This window comes from Telopea speciosissima, chromosome 2, assembly GCF_018873765.1.
Source record: "Telopea speciosissima isolate NSW1024214 ecotype Mountain lineage chromosome 2, Tspe_v1, whole genome shotgun sequence".
Taxonomy (NCBI): Eukaryota; Viridiplantae; Streptophyta; class Magnoliopsida; order Proteales; family Proteaceae; genus Telopea; species Telopea speciosissima.
Window position 1 is genome coordinate 23,805,794 of NC_057917.1, and position 11,436 is coordinate 23,817,229.

The 11,436-nt window shown below is 40.3% G+C and overlaps 1 protein-coding gene across 1 annotated transcript; it reads right to left on the bottom strand.

Annotated features, from left to right (window-relative positions):
- Nucleotides 1–1,704: 1,704 nt before the first annotated feature.
- Nucleotides 1,705–5,465, bottom strand: LOC122652297 (protein trichome birefringence-like 34). Its single transcript, XM_043846001.1, has 5 exons — nucleotides 5,002–5,465; nucleotides 4,689–4,869; nucleotides 4,373–4,569; nucleotides 2,284–2,442; nucleotides 1,705–2,149 (listed from the first exon to the last, which is right to left on the bottom strand). Exons 1-5 carry the CDS (start codon nucleotides 5,427–5,429, stop codon nucleotides 1,741–1,743), a joined length of 1,374 nt encoding a protein of 457 aa, XP_043701936.1. The 5' UTR covers nucleotides 5,430–5,465; the 3' UTR covers nucleotides 1,705–1,740.
- Between the last annotated feature and the right edge of the window lie 5,971 nt (nucleotides 5,466–11,436).

Genomic DNA, 11,436 nt, shown 5'->3' on the forward strand with positions numbered 1-11,436 from the left:
ATGAATTTTTCTACCTCCCCCTCTAGAAAATTTGTCCTGTGGCACTCTCTCTCCTCTCTCTCTCTCTCTCTCTTCTCCTTTGTTCTCTTGTTCTCTAGAGCTATAAAATCGGTTAGGGTTTTGGAAACCCTAGAATTTCGGATTGGATCCAGATTTTGGAGAAGAAATTCTGGTTTGGCTTAGGGATCTTCTACTATATCAAGGAGATCTGGATTAGGGCTTAGTTGATCGGCTCATTAGGGGAAGAACCATTATTTGAAGGAGGAGCAATGCTTGAGGCTCAACAGGTTAGCAGATCTTAATGTTTGTTTTATGCATTAAGTTTTATTAATTATTTGATAATCATGGGATGTGAAAGAAACCCGAATCGATCTATTTTCCATTGCGCATTCGGATATGGGATGGATCCCTCTTTCCATGGTATGGAAAAGAGATAATCTGCTCTATTCTTGTGGATCCCATAATTTTATGGGACAAAAAAAGAGAGGGTTTGATAAGAAATTTTTATACCAAACCCTAATAAAGATTCACTAGGGTTCCCATGGGCAACCATGGGATTGCCTTAGGGTCACCATGGGAGACCATGGGCTAACCCAGAGACTTTTTAGATGCTTATGAACCCAAGATGGTCCCATGGACTGTAATTTGCCAACAGAGGACACCCAATGAAACTACTTTGACGTACTCCTTAGGATCATGGATGATGCGGTCTAGCGGGACACGATTGGGAAAGCTGTTGGGGATAATCAGATTGACATGAGGGGCTCAGGGAAAACCATTCGACATTACACCTTTGTTTTGTGACTCATTGCCCGGGCGACTTGTCGTGTTTGTGATCAACGAAAGTGATGAGTACATTACATATAATGGTTTAGCACTACTCATCATGAGGGATCAAGAGTGTTGGATCTGATGTAGTTAGATTGTTTGGAGTATTTCGAGATTGTTTGTAAGTGATGTACTACGTTGGTTAGATGGAAGCTTGATATAGCACTCCTACCCTGTGTTATCCCATTAGGTTGCATGCCCTATTGTTGTATGAAGAGTTACACGATTGAGAAAAACTTGGATGCATAGTTGAGCTAATGTGCCCTGTGTGAGAGATGTAATACAGAACCGGGTCTTGGATCTGGTCCATGGCGTCCACAAGGGGCAGCCTGGCCCAACCCATGAGAAGAGGGAGAGAGGGCCGGTCAATTTAAGTGACCGACTCTCTCCCCCTCCTTCCTAGTCAGAGCATGACTGTGATAATGGGGGGGGGGCTTAGGGTAAGGTTTTAAATACCCCTCCTATAACCCTAAGGCAGATACACTGGAAACCAAATTTCTCCTCTCTCTCTCTCTCTTGCTCTCCAAGTCTTTGTGTTCTCTGTGGGATTCTATCTGTTCCTATGGATTTGTGGTGTGGAGTTCTTCTTCGTGGAGAAACCTGACAAGATATTCGAAGATCATGAAGGAGATCGTTCTAGTTCGTGAAGCTTGTAACCAAACCCATACGAGATCCTCTTCCGCTGTGTTCCCATCTCCGTTTAGGTAACACCCTAACAGGTGGTGATTTATTTACATAAATAAATGGCAAACAAAAATTGAAAAAACTTACAATGACATTTTACATCATATTTTTACCTATTGGAAACAAACATTGAAATTTTTTTAACATGTAAAAATTTTGACATGTATAAATTTACATCGAAACAAATTGGAAAGTTTTGGTTGGGTTATGTTCAACAGATGAATTCTCCTAAGAAGAAAAAGAAGAAGAAGAAGAAGAAGATGAAGATGAGTTAGAAGAAGAAGAAGGATGAAGAAGAAGGGCGTAGAGGATCTCATTCCAGGCATCTGGTACACCGGGAAGGCACCAATGCATGCAGTCCGCGTAGGATGTGGGATTGGAGAGTTGCTCCTGAGTGATAGGCTCCCATTGTTTCTTGTATATAGAAGGGTGGGCTTCTTTCCGGTACTCCGACATCTGTGTAATATTCAGTATCTGCACTGTCACTCCTCTCCCCTCCAACTCCTTGACCGCCGATTCCACTAACCGCATCATCCTCGAATCTGATCCTCCACCCCAGTGTCCTTGTTTTGTTATGGGCTCCGTCTCATTGTAACAGTTCCCCTCCCCCTCCTTTGCATTGCTCCACTCATAATTCCTACCAACACAGTCACCCACATCCAATAAGGTACAATACATAGTATGAGTTCAGTTTTGATGAAGACTGAAGACAATGACAACATATTAATGTGCTTGGCCATTATTTAATTAATTAATTCTTAGTTTTCTTACCACAAGTGTGTGGGCGACAAGCTCGCGAAGAATAATTTGGTCTTGGTATGGTTCACATGGATTTCAACCCAATCCGACCACGTCTTCAGTGCCATTTCATAGCTGCGCAGCATCTCTACCTCTTTGTAAATTCCGTCGGAACTATCAAAAGAGCCCCACCTGATAAACACCATTTCCATCCAAATTCTGGATTAGATTTGTTCTCACTACACTGTAAATTGAGTCAACTTTTATCATATATGTTGGGCAAATAGTTACATGATTACCATCACATGCAAAGGAATTTTTATTTTTCTCCCTTTTTATTGGGGTTTTCCATGCCCAAAATCCATATTCACAAATACTTTTGCCAAAAAAAAAGCACTATTTTTTTTTTTTTTGGTAAGATTCTAGTAGTAATTTGTTCAAAACAAATGATTTAAACTGAAAAATTTAGACTCTAAAAAAGGGTTATCAAAAATAAATATCAGGAAAATCTTTAAAAGACTTTAATAAAAAGTACTTAAAAAGGGTGGATTGGGGTGGATTCTGTTTTTGTCTTTCTTTTTAGAAAAATTTATATCAAAATGCCTAAGAGAGAAAATATATATATTTTTTTGATAGGTACACCTTGTTCTGTTTGATCTATTTCTTTATCTCGCCATGAATCGTATGTTTGAGACAATAGGGACAAAATTTTCTCAATTCCAATCGACTAGGTGTATTTTGTCGATTCTTTTGAGTAATATATCTGGAAATCCCTGCTGGTGATTCTTTATCTTTATTAACATCGTTACGGGCACAATTGGTACATTCCAAAATAACCATGCCTCTGACATCTTTACCCTTAGCCATGAACCTCCTTTCGTTTGGATTTTAGATTAACTAAACTCTTTAATTTTCGCTCCGAAACAAGAACAAAGGAACTAAAATGAAAATAAAAAATAATAAGTAATCTAACAATTTCTAACTATACAATTTTTTGAATCCCAATACACATTTAAATATCTTGCTTGTATGAGATAAATTGTTAAAGAAATTGGGAAAAAAAAAATCTAAAAACCCCTGTATAGAGATAATCCTATCAAACAACCCCATTTTTCAATGTATTTTTATAATCAATTAATTACTATATTTCATTGAGAAGCTTGACTTTGATGATATTTATGACACTCAATGGAGATGATCCTTGGGGCATAATTTATCCTTTATTTATTCTATCAACTAAAATGCTTTTGAATGGCTTTTAAGGGATATTTTTTATGGTGTGCTCCTTTTTAGGTAGGATGCAAGGGTCACGCCGCACGCAACAGTCAATGACAACGCATGCAATGACACAAAAGTGGGCAGAATTTGTGCCATACATCGGGGTATGGCGGTCATTCTGGCCCCTATTGTGCGCGGGCGTGCCTCTTGCGTCCCATGCGGAAAACATTCTCCCTTCTTTTTATATTTGTAATTGTAGAAATTATCAAAATGGAAGAGATCTTGATAATAATTAGTTGTATACTAAGAAAGAGAAAGAGCCCTATTAAATTACTTCCTCTGAGCTTATGGCAGAAACTATGGCTCTAATGGACAAAAAACATAGAAGAGGCATGGGGTTCATTGACGGATATCCAAGTGTTGAAGATATATTTCTAAAGAAATTCTCATTTTGACCAGTAAAATTTGATAACTCTAAATATATTTTCTTTTTAATCGACTGGAATCGATATTTCCAAAGAAGTCCTCATTTTGACTAGTAAAATTTGAAAACTTTAAATATCTTTTCTACCGTAAGGCTCTAACAACTGATGAATTCTACTACGGTGGCTGCGTCGACTAATAATTATAGAGGGATGACTATAATCTTCGTCATAATCTGTAACTAGCTTTTTGGACAATCAAAAGCATTTCCTTTAATGCACGTCACAACGATTGGCAATGTTCGGATAGGGGTAAGGTGGTCAATGTACTGCCACCTCATTAGGAGGCTGCTACGCCTCCCCGTGGCAGGCCGTAGACGGATCCTAATTGTTTAGAAAGCCAATTTGATTGTTTTGCAAATAAAAAAAACTAATAATAAATAAAGAAACCGATGTGGGTGTTAGGAGGATATTGTACTCACAAAAGCTTCATTTTGGGTCTTCTCCACCAAAGATAGGAGTTAAAGACCAGTACGTCTGCGTCTGTCCAGTATCTGGCGTGCCTCTCGATTGCTTGGATTCTGACGAATCGGTCAGATAGACGATGGTTAAATGGATGGTCCGAATTGGATTCCAGCAAAAGAGGAGCCCAATAGAACGCGATAGATGCATCGTACTCCTAAATAACATTAACAAACAATCTTCAATCTTCACAGAGAAACAAAACAAAATCGTGTCTATACTCTAAAGTCAATTATTACATCAAACAGCTTATTTATAATTCAAGTTGACACTCACCTTGGCCGTGAAGGTGATGATAGAGCCATCCTGCCCGCTCCAGTCCATGGCCTTCTGTGAGGCAGGGATTGAAGACTCTAAGAGGCAAACCATAGATACCCATTGACCTCTGTTAAGGGAATCCCCAACATAAATAAGCCTTTTCCCCCTCAACATCTCCAGCAATGCTGTGGCATTGAACCTTTTTAACATGAAAACTTACACTAACTCAGATATATACCATCAAATATCAAAGACATATAGATCAAATTTAGATAGATTAATGATACACACACTCCACAAAGAGAGAGAGAGAGAGAGAGAGAGAGAGAACCTTGGAAGGTTACATTGATGTGGTTGCCACCTCCAATTCTGATACTTTGTATCCTTTCTCCCAAACTTCTCGCAAGCCACTTGATCTGAAATGTAAGAGCATTGCTCCCAGGTGTATAGAGGGTAGGACGAGTTATCGTAAACCCATTCGCCGGAAAATAAATCGCATTGGGACGGCGAGTCACTGGAATTCTCATGTATCACAAGACTGTCAGAAGACGCCACGTTGTTGTTCTTTCCTGTGAGGTTGCCGGAAAGCAAATTACATTGAGATGTCGCAAGACTGTCAGACGATTGCACGTTGTTCTTTCCGGTAAGGTAGATAACGGAAATGACGAAGACGGCGACAAGGATGGCCGTAAGGGAATGAAAACGGTTCCTGATCCCCCATGCCATGACTGGAAAAGCTATCCGGTTTTTCCTTCCCATTAGTGTTGCCTTCTTTGTTTGATGCTGTTTGGGTGTATCCATGACCTTGTCTTTAAGCTTTGAAGGATCTCTGTTTGACCGCTATTTGTTCTCATGTATCACTTCAAATTCTTTGGCTAGTTTGTTAAATGTTGATGTGTAAACTCTACCGAAGAAGGATATTAATAATACATACATTCATGATTCATTCTCAAAAAAATGAAATTAAAGGCATGAGCTTGGTCAACTTGGCAATGGATGGAATGTCTATAATGTCCATAGAAATTAGTGGAACTATAATATGATTTGGTGCGAAAAATTATTACAGAATCTTTTGTATCAGATTTTGCTATTGGGCTCTTTTCGTAATTTGAGTAGGTGAGTCCCTTGATTATTTATATGAATTAGGTTAAGGTGGTTCACCTATCCAAATCCAACTTCGCCACCTATCCAAATCAAGCTTCGCTGTGCCTCATTTATGTTATTATAATATGGATGATGATGTGTAACGATTATTGTTCTTGGAGAGAGAGAGAGAGAGAGAGAGAGAGAGAGAGAGAGAGAGAGTTTGAACTTTGAAGTATGATATTCACGGAAGCAACACTATATTGACTAAATCAAACTCAGTTGTTGCGAAAGAACTTTGAGGTGTGATATTCATTGAAGCAACAAGATATTGACTGAATCAAATAGTTGGTAATGATCAAATAATCTTTTGAATCAGATTCTGATTTCAGGGGAAGAAGAGAATGCGCCAACCATTTCATTTAGGGATGATTGTGTCTTCTATGCTCTGCATTTAAGATTAAAGTCTCGATGGAAAATTTCATTAACGGCTGCTGCTTCCATGCCTTCTTGGGACTTGGGAGAGGTCTATCTGTGTTATATGTCTAATGGGGTTCATTGTAGTGTATGGGCAATAGATTGGACCAACCAAGTATGTGATAAGTTAAAGGACTTGATTTCACGTGTTCTATCACCTTTGGAGCTTTTGGCGTATCAATCAAGTACCTAACATTTGGTATTAAAGTCGGACACCATGTCACGGGTTCGAGTCATAGAGAGGGCTACCTGGAGTAGAGTGAAAGCCGTCAAGAAAGGGGTGCCTACTACCAGGCAAAAACCCTAGAGTAAAGTGAAGCCTCTTGGAAAGAGCTATCTACCGCCATAGTGAAAGTTGTCTAGAGTGAAAGCCACAGAGGACGACGGCTGCGAAAGCGTGATGGTCTGTTATATGCCAAATGGGGCTCACTCTAGTGTATGGACACTAGATTAAGCCAGTCTAATATGGGATAGGTTAAAGGGTTTGATTTAATGTGTTCCATCAGCTCTGGAGCTTTTGACGTATCAATCAAGTAACTAACAATCTGATACCCAGAAAACCCCACCATCAATTGGTTCTGCAGCTATTTGTGTAATACAGAAATGATTTTCTTTGTTGATTTGGTATCCAAACTAACATTGAGAACTCAAGAGGGACCTCGAGCAGTTTTTTTTTTAATGACAGGGATTGGGTTTTGGGCTAGCTTGACCTATATTCCTACTCTAAAGTAACAGACCATAAAAAATGTATGTTTTTTATCAAGAGCGGCCGCTTGCCCTAACTTGGAAGTAGAAACAAACCCCCTCCATTTGCCCTAACTTGGAAGTAGAAACAAACCCCCTCCAATAACTATCATGTGGTAGTTTAGATAAAGTTGAAATTTATGTATAGGTGGATCCTAAGGTCTTCTCTATTCATTTGTTAAGTTTCAGTCTAATTCAAGTTTGCTAAGTGGCAAAAAAATATTTGAAGAGAAAACAACGGCTTAGTGCAGCTGGTAGATGCGTGAAGCGTAAAAACCCACTCCACCAGGAGGTATATTACTTTTAACGGTTTAAGTCTTTAGGATTATTTTTAAGAATAGTTAATGCTGATGATATCTCCTTTTTTTAATTTTCCTTTAGTGCATATAAGGACACAAATGGTAAAAAGATAAGGCTACCAAAGATCAATCAAGGCCAACCCGGCCCTAACAAAAATTAGGCCCAACCTGGCCAGCTAGGCCTTATTAGGTTCAATCAGGGTCAGGCACCCATCAAGGCTGGGTGGGCCTGGGCTGAGAAATCTCAGGGCCGGTTGGGTTAGGGTTTTTAAAAAATTTGACCCAACCTGGTCCAGTTTCAACCCTATATAAGAGAATACATTGAATCTCAATCTGGAATTGGACATGTGTTAATCCACATCATTTTTCTTGGAATTGGGAACTTTCTTTACATATATTTTGTATAAAGGGGGGGGGGGATCAAACTAGGGAGGGGGTAATGTACCAGCCAAGAGACTCGAATTCGAGACCACCTGATGAGCATGGGCATGAAACGCACCACAGCTCACCAGCTGAGCGTTAATCCACATCATTTCCTAAATATCCATGGTACAAAATTTTCGTCATCCTTCCATGTGGCATAAATATAGAGTGAGGGGATGCTAGAATATATCCCATTTTTATCCGTTTGTGTACGATATTTAAGAAATTAATTGTCTCAAATCATGAAACTGAAGGTCAAAACCTCATACAATCTATGAAAAGAAATATGTATCATGCTCAAAGTCAAGATTCCCCTAAGGTGATGTTAGCTTAGCCGGTAAGTATTGTGACTTCTTGTCACCATGTTCTGGGATTGAATCCTTCCAAACTAACATAAATCAATAAAGGGGTAGGGAAAAATTATTATAAGCTAATATATGCCTCTCAGGAGAATTTTTATATTATTTTTTCTCTTCCCTTCACTATGTGGGCCCTTGTGAATGATGCCATTTTCCACGCAGGCATCACTATGGCATAGAAGATCCTACCATGCTGGCAGTGTGGGGAACCATTCCAACGAAAAAGGAATCAAGTTTTCTCTAGAACGTCTTTGCACATTTAAAAGATTGAGTACAAGTTAAATGTTTATAGACCTTCCCCATTGCCTTGTCTTGGGTTTCACATCATTATGCATGCCGAATTGCCGATGCAATCTTCTAGTAATAAATATCTTCAAAGTTTTTATGGGACTACTACTCTAGTTGTCCATTTTGTGCAGGTGCTACTTTTGTCCAATAAAGCAAAATCATTTGGAATTAGGGTTGGCTATTGGAAGTTGCCAACAACTTGACACGAACATGAGCGTTAAGATTTAATTAGAATCTGTTGTCAACAAGACATCGATGCTTTTTCATGTCCATCTTTGCTGTAAATGGGAAAAATTATCCTCTCTAATTCCCTAAAGCTTGGTAGGGCGGCAGTGCTAACTGGAGATGTCGACACGTGACATCTCGGACATATAACGGTTCGAGCTTATTGACTATGTTGAGCTCCGACCGTTGGATGTCTGAGTTGCCACTTGTCGACATCCCCACCTAGCAATGCCACACTGCCGAGCTTTAGGAATTGGAGAAGATAATAGGCTTACGTAAATAGAGCAGGGGTGTTGGGATCTTAGTTTGAATCGTCATCTTTATTTATGTAAATACGCCTAGAATGAGGTGTGCTAGCTAGTAGTGTCATTTTGCAAATTCTGAATCCATATCAAAGCAGATGGCTTGTTCATCTGCCATTGAAGTATTCCTGAAGTTTCTGTTATAGCAATAGATTGGCACCCACCGTCGGGCCTCTCAATCGGAAATTAGCTACAAAGTGAAGATCCAATAATCATGACGAATAAAAACAACTAAAGGAAGACAAGACTGCAATAGAGGAACACAAATCCTGCTCTGATGGCGGCGAATCTGCATTTGGATGCTTTGCCACCAAGAAACTCCCCTAATCACAGCGGCAACCATCACAGCCACCAGGAAGAAGCACTTCTTCATGACAACGGGATGGACCCGAACGGTCTAGTCATTCAAAGCCAATTCATGGCCATGGAGCAGAAGTTGGAACTATTGATGAAGATAGTTTTGCAAAACAATGAACAACAAAGAAGTAAGGCTCGTGGTTCCCAACCTCACCAAAACCGCCTCTAGGAAGAAAATAGGGGATCAGACCTAAGTCCGGCAGGAGTCATTGTACGCTCCCTCACGAACAGCTAGATCGCAGAGATCAACCAAACAATGTAAAAAATATCCAACAACATTCGCAGCAGCAAGCGTCACCCAAGAACAATCGATAACAAGATCACCAGGAGGAAATCCCTTAGAGAAGGACTTTGGAGGTAAGAAACCAGATGAATTTAGCTAAAAGGTCCAAGAATTGCAGAAGCAGCTGGAGAGAATTCAAAGGATCCAAGATCTCGATCAAGGAGGCTAATGATCTGAAAGTCTGCACTAAGACGACTCTGTCTGACGAAATAATGACAGTGTCGCTTCCCCAAGGTTTCAAGATGCTGACGATGAAGAACTACGATGGAACTTCAAATCCGATGGAACATCTTAAGAACTTCAAAACCATGATGCTACTTCATGGAGCTCCATATCTAATCATGTGCAAAGCCTTCCCTGTCACGCTTACCTCAGGGGCCTGAGCTTGGTTTGATCATCTAGAACTGAGATCAGTGAACAACTTCACCAAATTAGGGAAGACCTTCATCGAGAACTTATTGTGTCACACCCCACTCCCCTAGAGACTAGGCAGTGTGACTAAGATACACCCTTGTATCCTACACCAACACCAGGATCTACATTTGATGTACCATGATCACTAATGTCACACCCCCATTCTGCACAGGAACTGATATGTGACCAAGATACCCTATGATATCCAAACAATCTCCAAGATCGCAGAAGTTGTACATTACACGTCACAAACCACAGGAGCAAGAGATAAAAAGAAGGGCTTTATCAGACCTATTGAAGAAGGGCTTTATCAGACCCAGTGTGTCTCCGTGGGGAGCACCGGTGTTGTTCATAAAGGTAAAGTGGTAGTATGCGGATGTGCATCGACTACCGTGAGCTTAAATAAATTGACGATCAAGAATCGATACCCCTTACTAAGAATTAATGACTTGTTCAATCAACTGCAAGGTGTAAGGGTATTTTCAAAGATTGACCTCTGATCAGGATATCATCAGCTGAAGATCAGGAGTAGTGACATAAGCAAGACAGCGTTCAGATCTCGCTATGGTCATTACGAATTGCTGGTCATGTCCTTCGGATTGACTAACGCCCCGATAGCTTTTATGGAGTTAATGAATTGGGTGTTTCACGATGTCTTGGATAAATATGTCATCGTGTTCATTGATGGCATTTTGGTTTACTCCAAGAGTGAGGAGGAACATGCTGACCATCTCCGCTTGGTACTGCAGAGATTGACAGAGAAGCAACTATATGTCAAGTTCAGTAAGTACGAATTCTAGTTGTAGCAAGTGGCATTCCTGGGACATCTGATTTCCACTAGGGGTATTGAAGTAGACCCCGGTAAGGTGAAGTTGGTGGTTGATTGGGAGACACCCAAGAATGTAGCGGACATTCCTAGCTTTCTGGGCCTAGCCAGTTACTATAGAAGATTCATCGAGAACTTCTTGAGATTATCAGCCCCCATGACTCGACTGACCCAAAAGGGAGTGAAGTTTGAGTAGTCTAATGATTGTGAAAAGAGTTTCCAGGAGTTGAAGTAGAGGTTAGTTTCCGCTCCAGCACTCACCATTCCTAATGGTACTAGAGGTATGGTGGTTTATAGTGATGCATCGAAGATGGGCCTCGGCTACATACTGATGCAGGACGGAAAGTAGAGGCAATTGCTTCGTTAAAACTGAAAGACTATGAGAAGAATTACCCAACTCATGACTTGGAGCTTGCAGCTGTAGTGTTCGCCTTGAAAATCTGAAGGCACTATTTATAGGGGGAAAAGAGCGAGATCTACAGTGACCATAAGAGCCTCAAGTATTTCTTCACCCAGAAGGAGCTCAACATGAGATAGAAATGATGGTTGGACCTGATGAAAGACTATGATTGCACTATCCATTACCATCCAGGTAAGGCGAATGTTGTAGTGGATGCACTTAGCTAGAAATCTCAGACATTGTCACTGACATTGCTGGCTGTCAGTGACAGACTCATCGAGGAAGT

What these genes read in the sequence shown, in the direction of transcription:
- LOC122652297 (XM_043846001.1), bottom strand. Translation starts at nt 5,429, where the DNA reads ATGGGAAGGAAAAACCGGATAGCTTTTCCAGTCATGGCATGGGGGATC. An exon ending in TCATCACCTTCACGGCCAAG is followed by an intron (nt 4,570 to 4,688) that starts GTGAGTGTCAAC and finishes AATGTTATTTAG; the next exon opens with GAGTACGATGCATCTATCGC. An exon ending in TTGTCGCCCACACACTTGTG is followed by an intron (nt 2,150 to 2,283) that starts GTAAGAAAACTA and finishes CTGTGTTGGTAG; the next exon opens with GAATTATGAGTGGAGCAATG.